This window comes from Micropterus dolomieu, linkage group LG11 (genome assembly GCF_021292245.1).
Source record: "Micropterus dolomieu isolate WLL.071019.BEF.003 ecotype Adirondacks linkage group LG11, ASM2129224v1, whole genome shotgun sequence".
Lineage (NCBI taxonomy): Eukaryota > Metazoa > Chordata > Actinopteri > Centrarchiformes > Centrarchidae > Micropterus > Micropterus dolomieu.
The window spans coordinates 18871272-18892219 of record NC_060160.1 but is presented as its reverse complement, the minus strand read 5'-3'; the positions used below and the strand labels follow the sequence as shown (position 1 = coordinate 18892219).

Here is a 20948-nt window from a genome sequence, read left to right as displayed (position 1 = left end):
TCAGGTTCAGTTCTCTTACCCCATCCTGCAACGCAAATCTTCATCATGTAATGTTTGATTTCAGATGGGTGCTTCCACAGATTAAAGAATAAGTGTAGCGCCTCCATGAAAAACCAGGTAAAAGTGGCCAACAAAGTGTAGTGCATAACTGCTGCAATGGTCACACATGCGCCAAAGTTCCCTAGGTTGGCAATGCTCTCATTGGTCAGGAAGGACAAGTTCAGGGTGAACATGGCAACAAAGAGGTTGATCAGGATCTTAGTTGCTTGGCTTGCTTTCCCTTTTCTGTGGAGTGAGTGAGTTTGTGTCAGCAAAAGCCTTTAATATAGTAAGTTCAAATGAAAAACTGCCCAGTGATTCTTTACCTGATAAGACAATGCATAAAGAGAGCCACTGCTAAGAAAAACATAGACAGGCCACAGCCGATGGATGTGATGTAGGTCAGAGAATTCAAGTCTGAAGAGCTGATGTTTCCAGGTGAGGGTGACTGAAGAAAAACACATAGTTGGTTATGTGGGAAATGTCTGTGGTAGCTACGGTCAAACTGGAATTACTTGTTCATCTCACCAACAGTATTGCAAAAAATGTTAGATGAGAGCACTGGCACGTGATGCTGCCATTGGTCTCATAGGTCCTACAGCCATCTGTGATCCAAATCGCTTCTTTTCCTACAAAGGCAGAAGAAGCCGCTGTACTTAAAAAGTCTCTTTCATATTAATGGCTGAGTGAGCTGTCACACAATGGACTTTTGATTAAAAAGACTATATTTACAGTACCTTTGCCATCCCACGACCTACATGAAGCAATATTTCCTTTCTGTGTTAGAATAAAGAAGAAGAAACTCAATGTTATGTTGTATGTATGTTAAAAAAAGAAAACTCGTAATTGTTGCTTTGTCATAGGCAGTAATTATTAACCTATTATATATTTTATCTTCCATCTCTTACCTTGTCCACATTATTGAACTGAATGTCTATGGTATGTGAGAGGTTGGATATTTCTGTTCCCATATCAATTCCCACTGCCTCATTGTTGAGAAAATAACTGTTGGAGTCATTCTGCTGAGAGTGGAATACTGTGTACAGTTAAGATAGGCACAGGAAAGGTAGACATAATTTAGTAATTATGCTGACATTAAAGTCATCAAGACTGCATAATTAGGTCTTTACTTTTACCTGATGTATTCCAGGAAAAAATACAACTCCAACAAATGAACCATTTCTTTCTTCTGCCATGACAACGACCTCTTTTGGGATTTGCACCAATCGAGAGTAGCCCGTTATCAAATCATTGTTTTCCTCTATAATCTACAAAAAAAAAGATCATCAGAAAACCAGGGTGATTTAACCCTGCTTGATATCGTGTTTTTACTCTCGTATCATGGCAAACTGCATACTTTGACATCATCACTTGTTGTGATGCCAATGTTGATGTTGGCTTGATTTCTGGGGGGAAGTTTAGTGACCACTCCTTTAATATTGCCTATTTTAATATATGCAGTGGAGTTGCCCGTCTGTTCCAGGTAGGAGGAGAGGTTTTTCATGATATTTCTGTAATAGGAGCACAAACGATCATCATCACAACTCCTAATAATGCCACACCAAATGGCAGCAACATTATTGCTACCAGTGAGTTAGATACTTACACTGCGTTTTCTAGGCTGTTAACAGTGCTATTTGTTTTATTCACAGGAGGTTGAAGAGTAGAACCTTTTTCTGGTGGCTCACATGACGTTCTCATTTCATGTGCTGCTACGGTCAAGTCTGTTTCTGCTAAACCTGCATTTCAAAAGACAAACATTTTCACTAACACACTCTTTTGGTTTGTTAATAAAATGATCACTGAGATATAATTAAAAATATATAACCTAACAAACAAATGATAATACCTCTGCACGCCTCTGTATCACATGTTGCCACACAGATGCTGTTTTGGCTCAGTCGAATATTCTTTACCTTACCTTAAATATATTAAAACATTACATTGTTAGACATATGCCTTGTTAAGAGTGCTTCCTTTACTGTTAAATGTGTGCTGGTATTGAAAGTAAGAGCTGTGGTAGATTTATGATTTTACCTGTATCCAAGCATTTGTGAATGTTCAAAAGGAAACCTGCAACAGAATAAAAGTTTTATAAGATGACAGCTTAAAAGAGGAAACATTCTCTGGGTGTTACTGTTGACCAATAGGGGTAAATCTCTCACTGCTTTTGTGTGCAAATATGTACTCATATACCCTCTTCAATTAGGCCACTGTCAGAGTCAACATTTACAGAGTTAAGCAGATTGAAAACTACTATGCCCAAACATAGTTGGGCATAGTAGTTTCTTTTTTAAGAGTTCTTGTGGTAAGGGTGATTGTCAACAATACCTGAAGTCTTGCTGTAGAACTGTGATGGCATGCAATTGAAACGTTGCTCTCCTGAAGTCATCAGTACGATATCTTGCTTGGATAGAGTCTCATTAGTCAGAGCTAGGCTATAGTCATTACCACTTATGTTAAAGCTGCAGTTGAAATCTCCAGTGTTACAGCAGTCTAAAAATACAAACCACAATACACTCACATTCATCAAATGACCAAGAGAAACACTTGTACAGTTATTTCCACTGGGTTCAAATCAGGCTAATAATTAGGATATTGTACCTGCATGTCTGTCGTTTCCATGGACATAGAAACAGAGTTTAATTCCATTGTCATCGCGATAGACAACCTCTGAAATACAATGTGAAACCACTCTTTACTCAGAATTTTCTTTAAAATGTTTCAGTTCAATTTTCATTCATTTATCTTTCTATGGTGTTATAAAGCTTACCTGATGGAAAATAAAATGTACTGTCTGGCGTTTTGCAGCTGACAAACAGAAAATGTTTTTGTCTGGACATCTGATTTGTGTCTGTAAAAAACAAGATAACAAATGACAAATATAATATACATGTCAATCTGTAGAACAGGTGCTAAATTGTGTTGAGAAATAATGATTTGTTTCAGGTTAACTTTTGTTGAACTTACTCACCTGAGCTCTCACATATGCTGTTCTTGAGGAATATCCCAAAGAACAGGATTGCCATCTCCACTGCAAACATCGAGCGATGCTTTCCATCCAGTGGTGACATTATCCTAAGGAGTAAGGACAATGTCAAGTACATTATGGGATTAAGTTATCTCACCATAAACCGATAGATATATACATTTTTCAGTGCCATCTAGCCGTACAACAGCTTCCATTACCTGACTGAGGTGATTTTCTTTGTTCTGCGTTGTCACTCTCTACAGCGACTGTTAGTGAAAGATGAACCATTTATACAGTTCCTGTCTAATTTACCTTGCAAATGAAGCATGTCCACTTTTCTCACAACATGTCGTGATGGCGTTCTCAGCTGGCAGACTGACGCATATAGTGATAGACTGGAGTGAAGAGTTCCTATGTAGTTCTTTTATAGTATTCAGGCATTTTCTCAATGTATGTTTCTGTATTCACATGACAGGATGGACAAAAAATAAATGGTAATTGCAATATATGGTTTATTTTGAACATACTTAAATAAAAGCGAAATATTTCAACTGTAAACATTCTTAATGCTTTGGGCATGTGTGCTGTGACCATTCTATCCAGGGGGCCTACTTTTTTAAAGACATTTGGCCTCCCATCTAAAAAGCTTCCTTGGTTCTTTCTGATAGAATATTTTGACAAAGGTTTGAATGATAGAATTTTCAAGAAAGTAGGGGTGTAGGGGGGCTGATTCCCATTGGATGAACCCTATTTTGGTGTACAGCACTTTATCTGTTAAGGTTGAAAAGCACAGTCTCACAGTACGGCTAGCGTGGCTACAGACTTGGTCTTGTTTGTATATGCGCTTATCTTCCTGTAGAGACATCTGTAGTTATCAGTGAGGATGATGTTTCTGCCATTCTTGTAAAATTGATGCTGAACCAGACCACTGGTCCAGATGGTCTGAAAGTCTGTCTTCTAAAGGACTGTGCTCCTGAACTAAAAAGAGATTGTGCAAGGTTGCTTCAGTCCCTCCCAGATGCACAGTTCCATAATCATAGAAATGAATAATAATCAGGCCTGTGCCAAAAAAGGTGCAAGTATGCCGAATGATTTTCAGCTTATCACAATAACTGTATAAAACCATTGAGAGGCTCTGGCCAGTCACTTGACCACCTACCTTTAGGTGAAGCTGCCTATCAGACCCACAAACATGGTGGCGCAGTAGTCAGTTAGAAATCAGTGTTGCAAAGACAAAGTTTCCAAACACACCCGATATGCCTGCTGATTTGCATGGACATTTTTACACCTAGACACCAAGAATTTATCCGTGCAACCAGTAATACAATTATTAGATTATTAGAATTGTTTACTGTAGGCTTGTCTGATGCAAATTAAATAAACAAATTACTGTCACTGCACGCCATGGAACAAAGTGGACAGTATAGTGGCAACCAAAACTGTTTGCATTTTGTGCTGATATGAAGAGAAAGGCTTCATACATACAGTATCTGTCTGTAGCCGCACGACAGATTTTCAAACATACTATGACATCAGCCTCTGCGCCCAGGCGGGGGTGTCTCTCTCCTCCAAATGTATAATGACACGTCTCCTCGTCAGCGAGGCCCAGTAGAGTAACCTTATCCTGGACCTTCAGGCTCTACACAGAGGCAGGCCAGTCAGAAGGGGGAGATGTGGAGCAAGGTGAAGTGTGAGGTGAAATGAGGTTGAGGGAGGAGCAGAGGCGATGGTCAGCTAATCTCCTTTCAGGTTTGGGGTGTGGAGGCCACACTGAGGTGTGAAGGGCCTGGGAGAGGGCCAGAGGGACCAAGATTGCGTCACAATAAAGGTGTGAACTAGGAGATGAGTCTCAGAGGAGTGTGAAAAAGTGGTGAATAAAAGGAAGGCAACGTGGAAGTGCAGATGATGATGGGTCATTGGGAGATCTGCTGAGGGTGGTGGGGAGGTGAGAAAGACCAACATCATGACAGTTTATTTAGCTATTTGGGAGGGTTATAAGGTTAACCTTTTTGTTCCTTTAAGTTTCCACAATGTAAACACTAGCCTGCTCCAAAATTTCACTGCAGTTATTAATTTGTTCGAGCACACTTGACCACATCCCTTCACCCTGTCATTCACTAGCAACGACCACACCATCAACAAGATGTGTGATTTATTAATGAAAAATGATGAAACTCTTGCTGACTGCGTTGTGGGGAAGCTTTGGTAGGAAATCTGCTGTAGCACCTGGCAAATTGAATTTAAATGATTCTTTGGGGTGCTGTGCTTTCCCACAATGCCTATATTATGAGTGCATTGTGGTTTGTTGCCATCTTTCAAATGGCCCATTTCTTCCGAACTGATTCATTGCAGCTTCATAACATGCACTTATAATTTTTAAACTTGCACTTTAAAATGAAAGAGATAGTTATAACTGTAGTTAGTCTTGACATGAACTCAAAGAAAAGCAACAACAATGGCTTAAGTGAAAAAGTAGTTTGAGTGAGTCTGTGCATTTAGCATCACCTGGATCTGTCGAGGAACCAGCTCTACACAGCAGGCTGAGCCTCTATTTCAGTATTGTGAAGCACTGAATGTAACAAATGTGATTATATTTAGAACTATTTATTAACTGAACAATGAAAACAAAATGTGTCTATTGTTGCCTGCTACCACTTAAGGTACCATAAAAATATGTGAAAAGCGACTTTCCTTTCAAGACCTGTCATTAAAAATTCATGTAAACCATGAGAAATCTTCCTAAATTAATTTTATAACCCTCAACATGGTAAATGCTACTTTTATTTGCAAACAGCTTTTCAGATTGGGTTGCTGCTGCACGGGTTAAATCTTGTCAAAATGTGCCCCCTGGGATCACTGTAAAGAGGCTTGCCCCGGACACTGCTCTTATGTAGGGGGCATAAATAAGCACCCTTTGTTTAAGGTGATGTGATCATTCCTGACCTGTCCTCAGCTGCAGGTAGCCAGGAATGATCATTAGCTTGTATTAATAATATTCTTGTTCCGCTAAAGACTAATGATCTCCCATCAAAAGGACACTGCGGAGGGACTAGATGGTGGAAACTTTCCAATAATTATTCCTTTGCTTATAGACAGAAGATAACTTCTGTTGCATGCAGCAGTAAAATCCACACATTATTGCTTTCACCTTTATTTTTGTAATTTTTTGTCATTGAGCTGTCTCACAAAATCTGAAGATGCACGTCAATGTGTTGGTGCTTCTCCAAGCCACTACGGTACACATGGTTTAAGAGTGAGAGGAATTAAAAAAGGTTTTCTCAGTTTCCCTCCACTAAAGGAAACACATCTACACATGTTAAAATGCTATTCTGGTGGCCACATTTTCACTCAGAGTTTTCTTTTTGAAATAGTTTAGATAGAAATACTTATAGCAATAAAACCAGTAAAACCAGTAAAACTTTAAATCCTAATCTCTGTGTGGGAGCCTTTAGTGATTTTTGATTTAATAAATTATTGAATAAATAGCAGTGTTGGTTATCTTTGGCTGCGAAATCTTAAGCTCTTCAAATTGACACATTTTCCATGGTGTGTTTCACCATCATTTATCACAGTGCTGTGATTTTTAATCACATTTTGCATGGTAATCTCAGTTCCTAGATGAAGACTCTGCTGTGGTTTACCTCGAGAACTCGAACGTATGGACACACACAGGTACATCACAGAAGGCTGCTGTGCTCTGCATGAAAGGAAAGACTACTCTGGTGTCCATTTATGATACCACACATTTTATTAAACTCTATTTCTGCATTTCATTCACAAAAGCAGTTACACGTTGGTCTGAAGGTCTGCATTTTGTGTCCTGTTCTACCACATTTTATCAAAATAAAATTTGACACGCTACTATGATCACAAATAAGTAAATAAAAGATGGGACTGTTTAATTTAAGGCTAGTAAAATAAAAATACAAACTAATTGCAAGTATCAAATAAGGCAGATATCTATAAGTCCAACAACACTTCTATAATACAGTGGTGTAAAAAAGTGTTTGCCCCCTCCCTGATTTCTATTTTTTTTTTTTGTCACACTGGAATATATCAGATCATCGAACATATTGAGATATTAGACAAAGATAACACAAGTAAACACAAAATGCAGTTTTTTTTTATTAAGGGGGAAAAAAATCCAAACCTACATGGCCCTGTGTAAAAAAGTGATTGCCCCCCCATTAAAACACAAATGAACCGTTTATCACATCTTTGGAGTTCAGTTTCTCTAGCCACACCCACGCCTGATTACTGCCACACCTGTTCGCAATCAAGAAATCACTTAAATAGGACTTGCCTGACAAAGTGAAGTAGACCAAAAGATCCTCATCATGCTGTGATCCCAATAAATTAAGGAACAAATGAGAAACAGAGTAATTGAGACTTATCAGTCTGGAAAAGGTTATAAAGCCATTTCTAAAGCTTTGGAACTCCAACGAACCACAATGAGCCATTATCCACAAATGGTGAAAACATGGAGCAGTGGTGAACCCTCCCAGGAGTGGCAGGACGACCAAAATAACCCCATGAACGCAGCGACCACTCATCCAAGAGGTCACAAAAAACTCCCACAACATTCAAACTGCAGGCTTCATTTGCCTCAGTTAAGGTCAGTGTTCATGACTCCAGCATAAGAAAGAGACTGGACAAAAACTGGGACAATACTCTGTGGACTGACGAGACAAAAAGTGAACTTTTTTGAAGGTGTCCCATTACTTTTGGTGGAAAAGTAATGCAACATTTCAGAAAAGGAACATCACACCAACAGTAAAATATGTGGCGGTAGTGTGATGGTCTGGGGCTGTTTTGCTGCTTTAGGACCTGGAAGACATGCTGTGGTAAATGGAACCATGAATTCTTTTGTCTACCAAAAAATCCTGAAGGAGAACGTTCAGCCATCTGTTCGTGACCTCAAGCTGAAACGCACATTGTGTTCTGCAGCAGGACAATGATCCAAAGCACACCAGCAGGTCCACCTCTGAATGGCTTATGAAAAACAAAATGAAGACTTTGGAGTGGCATAATCAAAGTCCTGACCTGAATGCAATTGCGATTTTGTGACATGAAAAGCGGTTAAGGCTCAAACCCTCCAATGTGGCTGAACTGCAACAATTCTGCAAAGACAAGTGGGCCGAAATTCCTTCACAGCGCTGTAAAAGACTTACTGCCAGTTATCGCAAACGCTTGATTGCAGTTAAGAGTGGCCCAACCAGTTACTAGGTTTAGGGGGCTCACTTTTTCTCACAAAGCCATGTAGGTTTGGCCTTTTTCCCCTTTTAAAAATAAAAAACCTTCATTTAAAAACTGCATTTTGTTTACTTCTGTTATCTGTGACTAATATTTCAGTATGTTCTGAAACACTTCAGTGTGACAAACATGCAAAAAAAAAATCAGGAAGGGGTAGAGGACAAAAATATACAAATGGATAACAACAGTGATGGCGAGATGAAGCACTGAAGCTTTCCATCCAATTGGTTCACTCATGGGCCGAAGCTTCACAGTGCTTCATTTGTTCTACTGTGCCATAAAGTGGACAATAAATGTAAAACAGGCAGAGTGATTATAACGGCAACACGGCTTTGGTGTGTGAAGCTTTGAACTGAATAAATTAATGAATGATGTTTGTGATGCCAATACATGACTGATTAGCTTTTTAATAAGGCGTCTGTCTTTATGATACAATGACAGAGTAGGAAGGAAAGTGGAAACAAGGGAGAGGGTTATGATAACTTGGTTTGTGACTTTAGATAATAGAGACAACATTTTATTCATCTTTATTTAAAAATAACCCTTCCACAATGCTTCAGGCGGTTTCTTTTTTGGAGATAATTTTACCTGCTTTAGAAAATTATTGTTAAGGTAATATGGGGTAAGAGTTTAATTCTTACCAAAGCCACAAAATGTAAAAAAAAAACATGTCAAAGCTTTCTTTTCCTCTGTTTCATCACAATTTTTGAAGTTATATGATCAAAGCAATTCTGACATAAGTTGATCAAATTTTTTAGTCATTTAAAATTAGCTGTAGATAAAATCTAATTGTGTTCATGTTCAAAAGTCCACAAAATGTTAAGGAGGGTCCGTTGCATTTTGCTGCTCCTTTCGAATCGCACGCCAAACCCGCAAACCATCTCCTGAATCGGTCACGTACAGCCGGCTTGCGAGGCTTCGAACGTCACCACATACGTCATCAACACAAGCCTTGATACGCGCTTCACAAAAATCATCCTGTATTACTCGACACAAGCTTCGAAGCCTCGATACGGACGGACACATCACTAGATAACAAATCAAAAACTTTCTTTAACATTAAGCAGTTTGCCAACATACACTTAACTTATTAAATGGCATAGTGAATAAAAAAAATATTTCAGAAAATAGTTTCAACATAACATGCCCTCAGGCCTCTTATCACTTTAGGTAGTCATGAGTTAATTTCTTGTCAGCCAGTTAAGGCTCCCCAAACATTGGATCCTGCTCTGGAGGCTCAAGGTAATTATCTGCAGGCACGCAAAGTGCTAGCTGGCTTGCTCGGCCCCCAACGCTGTAAAGTATGTGAGGGACAAGACTTCCCTTCACCTCTATTTTTTTTTCTCTGCGTTTTGCCATCTTCAGTATGTATCAGACCCACATCAGTCAAAAGGGTAATATTTTTCTTCCTAAACATCAACACTCTGGCATTCCAGCACATGGCTGAAACTTTGATTTAGGAGCTCTGTGATATATTCTGTGTGAATCACAACCTTCTCTGAAAGTTTTACTTTAGGTGAGACAGGGCTCCTGTTGAAACAGTCAGCGGCACAATTAACTTCTAGGATATTTCTCCATCTCCTCTGTCAGTGCTCTACTCATGAGTAATTTTCTCAATGAAGGTAATCCAGATTAGCCATTTTAGGAGAGTAGCCATTCAATCAGGAACACAAGGCATTTTGGGGGTGAATGAGGAACGTTTTTTTAATATATACCAATTTACCAGCACCTCATTCAACAGAGGATCTGCTTGACTAAATGAAATTAAATGCTGCCCTCTTGTGTCAAAATAATTTCAGGCAAAATCACTTTCTGTCCCCATGTGAAACATGTGGAGCACAAATACTTATTGATAGAGATTTGGGACAACTGTCTTTGATGTGGCTGTACTGCTACCACTGACTGTGCAGAGTCTGTCCTCTCCAACAGTCTTGCTGGAATGGTAATAGTAGATGAACAGGAAGAAACCTGCAAGAACATGTGTAGTTGGGTTACAAACATTGTATTACCATCACATGTACCATTTGAGTGTAGTTCATATTGCTGTGTGTGAGTTTGGAGTCTACCTTGAAAGGAGTTGAGGATGGTGAAGATATAGTAGGATGCTACACGCAAAGGCCCGTAGCTGAAGAAAGCAAAGGCCCAGGTGATGCCAAGCAGGAAGAACAGGCCTATAATGGAGTAAGAGTTTCTCTTGATGGAGCTGATGTCCTGGCCTTTCCCTGTTGTGGGTTTGAAAAGAACAATCTGCCGCACAGTTATGATGAATATGCTAAAGGTGAAGATGAACACTATAGCATAATAACCGATATTCACCACCTGATGGACAACAGCATCAGAGATCCAGCACCTGAAAATAATATAAATAATAAATAAAACAATCATCCACTTTGTAACATGAATCTCTTTATGTGATAAAGAAATGTGAGACATGCAGTCAGTAAGAGTCGCTTACATTTTTGCTGCGTTCCCATCACTGGTATTTATGACCAGGTAATCATATTTTCCTGAGGCAAGAAGAGCAATCACCACTACAGCTGGTGTGACTGAAGAGAAAGACAATTGAGCGTACATTTTGTTTTGCATGTGAAGTATCAATTTAAGCCCACATGGTTGTTTTGTGCAAATGGGTCAGGTTCAGTTCTCTTACCCCATCCTGCAACGCAAATCTTCATCATGTAATGTTTGATTTCAGATGGGTGCTTCCACAGATTAAAGAATAAGTGTAGAGCCTCCATGAAAAACCAGGTAAAAGTGGCCAACAAAGTGTAGTGCATAACTGCTGCAATGGTCACACATGCGCCAAAGTTCCCTAGGTTGGCAATGCTCTCATTGGTCAGGAAGGACAAGTTCAGGGTGAACATGGCAACAAAGAGGTTGATCAGGATCTTAGTTGCTTGGCTTGCTTTCCCTTTTCTGTGGAGTGAGTGAGTTTGTGTCAGCAAAAGCCTTTAATATAGTAAGTTCAAATGAAAAACTGCCCAGTGATTCTTTACCTGATAAGACAATGCATAAAGAGAGCCACTGCTAAGAAAAACATAGACAGGCCACAGCCGATGGATGTGATGTAGGTCAGAGAATTCAAGTCTGAAGAGCTGATGTTTCCAGGTGAGGGTGACTGAAAAAAAACACATTGTTGGTTATGTGGGAAATGTCCGTGGTAGCTACGTTCAAACTTGAAGTAATTCAAGTTTCAAATTCATCTTACCAACAGTATTGCAAAAAATGTTAGATGAGAGCACTGGCACGTGATGCTGCCATTGGTCTCATAGGTCCTACAGCCATCTGTGATCCAAATCGCTTCTTTTCCTACAAAGGCAGAAGAAGCCGCTGTACTTAAAAAGTCTCTTTCATATTAATGGCTGAGAGAGCTGTCACACAATGGACTTTTGATTTGTTAAAGTTATCAAAAGAATATATTTACAGTACCTTTGCCATTCCATGACTTACATGAAGCAATGCTTTCTTTCTGTGTTAGAATAAAAAAAAGAAAAGTAGTGCTTGTTGCTTTGTCATATAGGCAGTAATTATTAACCTATTAAATTATTTATTTGCCATCTCTTACCTTGTCCACATTATTGAACTGAATGTCTATGGTATGTGAGAGGTTGGATATTTCTGTTCCCATATCAATTCCCACTGCCTCATTGTTGAGAAAATAACTGTTGGAGTCATTCTGCTGAGAGTGGAATACTGTGTACAGTTATGACAGGCACAGAAAAGGTGGATATAATTTAGTAATTATGTTGGTATTAAAGTCGTCAAGACTGCATAATTAGGTCTTTACTTTTACCTGATATATTCCTGAAAAAAATACAACTCCAACAAATGAACCATTTCTTCCTACTGCCATGTCACTGGCCTCTTTTGGGATTTGTACCAATCGAGAGTAGCCTGTCGTCAGATCATAGTTATTCTCTATAATCTACAAAAAAAATATATAAGAAAGCTATGGTGATTTAACCCTACTTAACATCAGGTTTTAATGTTGTGTCATGGCAAACTGCATACTTTGACACCATCACTTGTTGTGATGCCAATGTTGATGTTTTCTTGATTTCTGGGGGGAAGTTTAGTGACCACTCCTTTAATATTGCCTATTTTAATATATGCCGTGGAGTTGCCCGTCTGTTCCAGGTAGGAGGAGAGATTTTTCATGATATTTCTGTAATGGAAACACAAATGTCATCATCATAACTAATCATGCCAAATCAAAATGTAGCAGCTGACACCAACAGCAACATTATAGCTACCTCTGAGTTAGATACTTACACTGCGTTTTCTAGGCCGTTAGTGGTGACATTAATGTTCCCCACGGTGGTGTGACTAGTAGTAACTGGTCCAGTAGTTGTAACTTGCCCACTTGATGTAACTGGTCCAGTAGTTGTAACTTGCCCACTTGATGTAACTGGTCCAGTGGTTGTAACTTGCCCACTTGATGTAACTGGTCCAGTAGTTGTATCTTGCCCACTTGATGTAACTGGTCCAGTGGTTGTAACTTGCCCACTTGATGTAACTGGTCCAGTAGTTGTAACTTGCCCACTTGATGTAACTGGTCCAGTGGTTGTAACTTGCCCACTTGATGTAACTTGTCCAGTGGTTGTAACTTGCCCACTTGATGTAACTGGTCCAGTAGTTGTAACTTGCCCACTTGATGTAACTGGTCCAGTGGTTGTAACTTGCCCACTTGATGTTACTGGTCCAGTGGTTGTAACTTGCCCACTTGATGTAACTGGTCCAGTGGTTGTAACTTGCCCACTTGATGTAACTGGTCCAGTAGTTGTAACTTGCCCACTTGATGTAACTGGTCCAGTAGTTGTAACTTGCCCACTTAATGTAACTTGTCCAGTAGTTGTAACTTGCCCACTTGATGTAACTGGTCCAGTAGTTGTAACTTGCCCACTTGATGTAACTTGTCCAGTAGTTGTAACTTGCACACTTGATGTTACTGGTCCAGTGGTTGTAACTTGCCCACTTGATGTTACTGGTCCAGTGGTTGTAACTTGCCCACTTGATGTTACTGGTCCAGTGGTGGTAACTTGCCCACTTGATGTAACTGGTCCAGTAGTTGTAACTTGCCCACTTGATGTAACTGGTCCAGTGGTTGTAACTTGCCCACTTGATGTTACTGGTCCAGTGGTTGTAACTTGCCCACTTGATGTAACTGGTCCAGTAGTTGCAACTTGCACACTTGATGTAACTGGTCCAGTAGTTGTAACTTGCACACTTGATGTAACTTGTCCAGTAGTTGTAACTTGCCCACTTGATGTAACTTGTCCAGTAGTTGTAACTTGCACACTTGTAACTTGTCCAGTAGTTGTAACTTGCCCACTTGATGGAACTGGTCCACTAGTTGTAACTTGTCCAGTAGTAGAACCGTTTTGTGGTGGCTTACACAACATTAGCTTATTACTTAAAATGGTGAGGCTGTAGATTTTTTTTCCTGATACACAAACAGACAGACACACACACACACATAAACAAACAGAAATATTTGATTTTCACTACCACGCTTTTTGTGATCACTGAGATATAATAATTTCATCTAATAAACAAATAATAATACCTCTTTCACAGATGCTGTTTTGGCTCAATCTAATACTGCTCGTACCTTAAACATATTAAAACATTATATTACTTGTTACTGAAGAGTTCTTCTACTGCTGTTAAATGTGTGCTGGTATGGAAAATAAGAGCTGTGGTAAATTTGTGATCTTACCCTTATCCAAGCAGTTGTGAATGTTCAAAAGGAAACCTGCAACAGAATAAAAGTTTTATAAGATGACAGCTTACTGTTGACCAACAGGGGGCAATCTCTCACTGCTTTTGTGTGCAAACATGTACTCATATGTACTTCAACCCAGCCACTGTCTGTGTGAACAGTCTTTATTTGCAATGATGCCAGTTACTACATTTTGTTCTTAGTGGTACAATGAAAAAACAGAGTTCAGCATATTTGAAACTACTATGCCCAGACCTAGTTGTTTCAAGAGTTTGTGTGGTAAAGGTGGCTGTTAGTGATACCTGAATTGTTGCTGTAGAACCTTGATGGCATACAGTTTAAGTCTTGCATTGGTGAAGTCATCAGTACGATATCTTGCTTGGATAGAGTCTCATCAGTCAGAGTTAGGTTGTAGTTATTTTCATTACCAGTTATGTTAAAGTCGCAGTTGAAATCTCCAGTTTTACAACAGTCTGAATATACAAACCACAATACACTCACGTTCATCAAATGACCAAGAGAAACAGCTTTATGGTTATTTCCACTGGGCTCAAATCAGGCTAATAATTAGGATATTGTACCTGCATGTCTGTCGTTTCCATTGACATAGAAACAGAGTTTAATTCCATTGTCATCGCGATAGACAACCTCTGAAATACAATGTGAAACCACTCGTTTCTTTAAAATGTTTCAGTTCAATTTTCATTCATTTATCTTTCTATGGTGTTATAAAGCTTACCTGATGGAAAATAAAATGTACTGTCTGGCTTTCTGCAGCTGACAAACAGAAAATGTTTTTGTCTGCACGTCTCATTTGTGCCTGTAAAAAACAAGATAACAAAATGACAAATATAATATACATGTCAATCTGTAGAACAGGTGCTAAATTGTGTTGAGAAATAATGATTTGTTTCAGGTTAACTTTTGTTGAACTTACTCACCTGAGCTCTCACATATGCTGTTCTTGAGGAATATCCCAAAGAACAGGATTGCCATCTCCACTGCAAACATCGAGCGATGCTTTCCATCCAGTGGTGACATTATCCTAAGGAGTAAGGACAATGTCAAGTACATTATGGGATTAAGTTATCTCACCATAAACCTATAGATATATACATTTTTCAGTGCCATCTAACCGTACAACAGCTTCCATTACCTGATTGCGGTGATTTTCTGTGTTCTGTGTTGTCACTCTCCACAGCGACTGTTAGTGAAAGATAAACCCTTAATATAGTTCCTGTCTAATTTACCTTGCAAATGAAGTATGTCCACTTCTCTTGACACATGTCGTGACTGCATTCTCATCTCGCAGACTGCCACATATAGTGATGGACTGGAGTGAAGAGTTTATATGTAGTTTTTAAAATAAAAAAAAAGAACTATGTTTCTTTATTCACATGACAGGATGGACAAAAAATGAATGGTAAATGCAATATATATTCTATACAGTATATAGTCTAGTCTATTTTGCTTCTTTGATTCATTTCAGCCATACTAGCTGCGTGGCTCTATGGATGGAAATGTCGGTTGGTTGGTTAGTCTTTGGTCCAGACTGAAATATCTCAGCAACTACTACATTTTGTACAGACATTCACGATTCCCATTGGATGAACCCTACTTTGGTGCTCCCCTGACTTTTCCTCTGGTGTCACCATGAAGTTCACATTTGTGGTTTTGAATGAAAGTAGCCAATAGCTATTGCATGGATGTAGTAATGCTATTGCATGGATTGTCATGAATTCAAAATAAATTTGAATAACTCTGCTAATCCCCCGACATTTCACCCAACACCATAATCAGTACAACATTTCAGTTTGTCTCAATTCTTTAGCTACCGTGCTAAACTAAGATGGTGAACATGATATAAACATACCTGCTTAACACCAACATGTTAGCATTGCCCTTTTCATAACAAGTGAATGAGAGGGAAAATTGTAAAGCACTTTATCTGTTAAGATTGAAATGCATTATACAGCATGTTATCCATTCACCACATGTAGTCCATTTGTGACCATGATAGCATCCTGACTGTAGCATTTAGCTTAGGGCACAGTGCCACTAGCATGGCTGTCGATTTGTAGTCTTGTTTGTATACGTGCTTATCTCCCTGTTGAGACATCTATAGTTATCAATGAGGATGATGTTGCCGCAAGTCTTTTTAAATTGATGCTGAACAAGACCACTGGTCCAGACAGTCTGAAAGTCTGTCTTCTAAAAGAGTGTTCTCCTGAACTAAAAAGAGCTTTTGCAAGGTTGCTTCACTTCCCTCCAAGGTGCACAGTGCCAAAATCATGGAAATTTTCAATGATCAGGCCTATGCCAAAACTGTAGAAAACTTACCCAAAATACCTTGGTGCAACTCCCAGGTGAACTTCTCTGGGAAAACAAGTGTGTTTTTTAAAGAGATTCTCACAGTGACTTTATCTTCTGAGGAAACTCAGTGTTAGTCAGTAGGTTTTAGAACTAGTGTACAAAATTATTGAGTCTTTTAACTGTTCACCTTCCAGTCCTGTTACATTCAAAATAGTTGGCAAACCCCAAAAGCCTGAAGGACAATAAAGAAATATTGTGTTCTGTTTTTCCTTTTTTATGGTCACAGTAGGAGCTTAAATTAACCATAGCTTATAATAGAGTGGGCAATTTGAGCTCTATTTGAGCTCAGAATTATAACTGTTGACAAAATGTCTGTGGAATAGTTTCATATTTTGGCAGATACTCTTATTCACTTTCTTGCTGAGATTTAGACGAGAAGAATGATACTACTCTTATATCTGAATGGACTACAGGCAATTGCCGGTGAGCTTAGCTGAGCGTAAATACTGAAAATGGGGTAAAAAAATGTTCAATCCTGTAAAGATCAATGAAAACACATTTGTTTGTCCACCATTTCAAACTCAATAGAGCAGAAAAGCCATGCTAAAATCTACAAAACTTCATTTTAAATTGTTGTCAAGTCTCAAGTTTCCAAACACACCCAACATGCCTGCTGATTTGTATGTAAATTTTTATAAAGACACCAAGAATTTATCCTGTGCCACCAGTAATACAAGATGACATCTTGGGTTTAAATATTTAAATCAACATACAACATACAATACAGGGTTACCTAGTGTCAATAAAGTGCTGGAACAAGCTGGAACAAAATATGTGATGATGCCAAAAGGTGTGGAAAGCCATGGCGATGTTTTATGAAAATTGTGTCTAGTCATAACATAAAATCAATGCAAATCCTGTGTATTTACAGTACATAGATATGCCTGTTGAATTGTTTACTGTAGGCTTGTTTGATGCAAATGGAATGAACAAACTACTGTTGAAGCACACCATGCAACGAAAGGACAGTATAGTGGCAACCAAAACGGTTTGCATTTTGGGCTGATATGAAGGGAAAGGCTTCATACTTAACTATAGGCAGCCACAGTGCCCCGTTTGTGTTCTAAAATTATCAGGTAAATAAACTCAGAGGAGGGACATAGGGAGCTACGCATGAGGTGATGAGGTGACATGAACATCGTGTCTGAAAAATGTGTCGATGCTGCCCCCTGGTGAAAACCTAACATGTTAATACCCCCGGTATGTTTCTTGACATAATTTAACACAGTTTTAAACATTACAGGCCTTTTTTCTTCTTTTTGTTTGATGATCTCTGGATAAAACATATTTTTAACAAAACCAACATCTGACTGATAAATACAAATGCATCCCTAAAATAACGAGAGACCTGAACAAATAGCACTGTAGATAAACAACACTGCAACTGACCATAAATTGACGGATAACAGAGCATTTAGAGGTACAGCTTGAGCTCCTCTGTGGTTGTTAACAGGTTGATAATGTCATTACAGTCAGCCTGCTAGCCTGCTAAGGTAATTACCGCCCCACCAGCAGCACTAAACACATTTAAGACCCGATTGTAGTCTGGATAGGCCTGGTTGGATTCATTGATGGAGTTTTTATTGACAGTTTGGAGTTAACTCAACCTGCTGAACCATGTGGTCAGTCTGGTGATGTCATTGTTATCCATGTTAATGTCTGTGTGGCCAGTCGTTTGTTGTTAACGCTGTTTGCAGGTGAGAAAAGCAAACTTCTCCTTTCATTAACCAGTCATTTGCTAAGTTGGTCATGTGGAAGCATTGTGCAAACTGAACAGCCGTTAAGTTAGTGATGCTTATATTCTGTGTATTAATAGATTTGTGTATTGTTCTTAGTTCTGCTAGTATTCAGCAATAAATAAATCAGTGTTGCCCGGTGTGAGGACAATAATTAAAGCTGTTGCTTAGCTCTGCACTGCAGGCTTTTCACTATGTTGTTGTTTTCAGGAGCAGTTTTCTTAGTGGTTTGTTGCACGATGCTGTGGGGATAGAGCCAAGGGCTCTGTGCCGTATGGCAAATGAATATTTCATGGCTCTTAATGGAGCCATCGCCCTCATGCTGTAGCTCTGTTTTTCCCACCACACACAGCACAGGACTGTGGTGGAGCTGTGTGATCCGTATCCTTTTTGCAGCTTCTCTGGTGAATTTAGTTGTCTGTCTGGCAGTGCCACACAACAGCTGCCCGTAATGTCATCATACTGGTTGGGGGGGGCTAGCTATAAAGCTTACCAAGCAGACAACTGGTGGTGATGCTGAAGGTCTGTGGTAGAACACAATGCACCAAAGCCACACCCCTGCTCAACCCAGCCCCTACATATGGCTGTATCCCTCGCCCTGCGCCCTGTGCGTGAACTTGTCTTCACCAAGATCAGCAGATGACCTGCCATCTATGACAGAGGGACAGCCTCGTGTTACACATCATCCCGCATACATCTGGATACGTGTGTCAATATTTATGTCCACTGGGTATAAAACACTGTCTGCGTCAATCCTGGAGAGGAGATTAAGATCTTAACTTGGGAGCGATATGACCCAGCCTGTCGTTCCAATTAGAAAAGTGACCGGGAGGCAGAGCAGCTATGCATTGCCTTGGTGACCTCATCCTCTATACACAACAATCCATAACTATCCGACAGAGAGTTGCCTCCCACTAATGTTTCACTATTGGCCTGTTAGTGTAAATTGATCTCGCAATCAAAGTGTTTGAGAGTCTTCAGAGTGTCAGATGAAGGGTGTGAGGAAAAGAAGGAGCGGGCTCAGCCTTGTGCTGGAATGTGGGATATCAGAGGATGTGTTTGTGTGTGTGTGTGTGTGTGTTCAAGGCACCTGTTTATACTTTCTTTGCAAGTTTGAGCCTGTGTATACACACACACACACACACACACACACATACACATACACACACATACACACACACACACGCACACAATCACAGCTGTCCCTCACATTACACAGCTATTTCTGACCTGCTCAGGCATGGGGGACGGGGACAGACGGGTCAACAGTGCACTTTCTCCTTTAGTAAATGACACAAACACACACTCACAGGCGAGTACAGCAACCACACATCAAATCTAATCCTTTTTGTGGTGTCTTTAAATACGCAGTACAATGTCAGTGAGTGTGCCCGACTCTTTGTTCACCTCATAGACTGTCACCCTGCACAACCATGACAGATGTAGTGGAGTATTGATCTCACTGACTGCTTTACAGCCTCAGTGTAAAACCTGATCAGCATGCGGCTAAAATATTTCAGATATAAATCAGTTTAACGCAGCTTGGCTCACCCTTCAGTTACCTATCTATAACCACAGCACTTGCCTTGGGTCTCCATAAAAATGATTCTTGTCAGATAGAGCACGAAGACAAAATATGGAGTAAACTTCAGTTAATGAACTGTGGAGATTCTGAATAGCAAAAGAAAAAAAAAAACAAGTGGTCAAATTTCTCACATTAATTTTTCATAACTTCTCTTTTACAAGGTCACAGGTGGAACCCTATACTGGTCAGTGCTGCACTTCTCCAGACGTCAAGCCCCCAAACAAACAAACAAACAAAAACATGGACAAGTGAACACTGTAACTGTCAGAAGTGGAAAGTTTTCACAGAAATGCATCCGTCACCATCCTAGAAATACAGTAGGCTCGCGCAACGTCACCTCAGCCAGTAGACAGACTTTTGTTATTTAAGATCTTTACTGCTTTATGGCCGCTGTGCTAGTAACGACAATAAGATAATATGGAGAAATCGCTGGTCATGGGACAATTGCAATTGTCATTGCATCAACAACAAACAAACAGTACGGGTGACACCATCTTGCCACACTGGGCTTCTCATCATCCTTTGGATACATTCATATCCCCATCTCATTCATCACCCACCCGCCAGATTTTCAAACATACTATGACATCACCAGTCTGCAGCTCGTCCCTGAGGCATCTCACCATGACATCAGGCGGGGGTGTCTCTCTCCTTCAAATGTATAATAACATGTCTCCTCGTCAGTGAGGCCCAGTAGAGTAACCTTATCCTGGACCTTCAGGCTCTACACAGAGGCAGGACAGTCAGAAGGACAAGGTGAAGAGTGAGGTGAAATGAGGTGGAGGTAGGAGCAGAGGTGATGGTCAGCTAATCTCCTTTCAGGTGTGGGGTGTGGAGGCCACACTGAGGTGTGAAGGGCCTGGGAGAGGGCCAGAGGGACCAAGATTACAGACCTTGGACCCATGTCACAATAGAGGTGTGAACTAGGAGATGAGTCTCAGAGGAGTGTGAAAAAGTGGGGAATAAAAGGAAGGCAATGTGGAAGTGCAGATGATGATGGGTCATTGGGAGATCTGCTGAGGGTGGTGGGGAGGTGAGAAAGACCAACATCATGATAGTTTATTTAGCTATTTGGGAGGTTTATAAGGGTAATCCTTTTGTTCCTTTAAGTTTCCACCATTGCCGCATTTTTGTAAAAATATCTATGTGAGATTTAGGTTCAAGATTTATGTAAAATAAAGATATGAAAAGAAAACACTAGCTTGCTGTATTCTCCAAAATGTCACCGCTATTATTAATTTGTAGGAGCACACTTGACCACATCCCTTC

The 20948-nt window shown here is 39.8% G+C and overlaps 2 protein-coding genes across 9 annotated transcripts in view; both read right to left on the bottom strand.

The window, feature by feature from the left end:
• Nucleotides 1-3495, bottom strand: part of LOC123979155 (adhesion G-protein coupled receptor G5-like) — a 5505-nt gene extending 2010 nt beyond the window's left edge. For 5 of the 8 annotated variants that reach the window (XR_006827169.1, XR_006827170.1, XM_046062922.1 and 2 more), the window contains exons 1-15: nt 3323-3495; nt 3014-3117; nt 2813-2893; nt 2644-2712; nt 2371-2535; nt 2077-2112; nt 1889-1960; nt 1646-1778; nt 1397-1550; nt 1176-1307; nt 948-1061; nt 777-816; nt 568-668; nt 366-487; nt 20-285 (exon numbers count right to left, since the gene is read on the bottom strand). Coding sequence is in view for 6 of the 8 variants with exons in the window: in XM_046062922.1 (XP_045918878.1) it covers nt 20-285; nt 366-487; nt 568-668; nt 777-816; nt 948-1061; nt 1176-1307; nt 1397-1550; nt 1646-1778; nt 1889-1960; nt 2077-2112; nt 2371-2535; nt 2644-2712; nt 2813-2893; nt 3014-3113 (1585 nt within the window). In the remaining 2 variants the exon portion in view is untranslated. The remainder of the gene's footprint in view (nt 1-19; nt 286-365; nt 488-567; nt 669-776; nt 817-947; nt 1062-1175; nt 1308-1396; nt 1551-1645; nt 1779-1888; nt 1961-2076; nt 2113-2370; nt 2536-2643; nt 2713-2812; nt 2894-3013; nt 3118-3322) is intronic. The other 3 variants (XM_046062924.1, XM_046062923.1, XM_046062926.1) reach the window with 3 other exon arrangements.
• Nucleotides 3496-4649: 1154 nt separating this feature from the next.
• LOC123979419 (adhesion G-protein coupled receptor G2-like) lies at nt 4650-15026 on the bottom strand. The gene is made up of 9 exons (XM_046063332.1): nt 14927-15026; nt 11472-11572; nt 11260-11381; nt 10914-11179; nt 10719-10809; nt 10583-10613; nt 10330-10510; nt 10167-10231; nt 4650-4796 (listed from the first exon to the last, which is right to left on the bottom strand). Exons 1-9 carry the CDS (start codon nt 15024-15026, stop codon nt 4650-4652), a joined length of 1104 nt encoding a protein of 367 aa, XP_045919288.1.
• Between the last annotated feature and the right edge of the window lie 5922 nt (nt 15027-20948).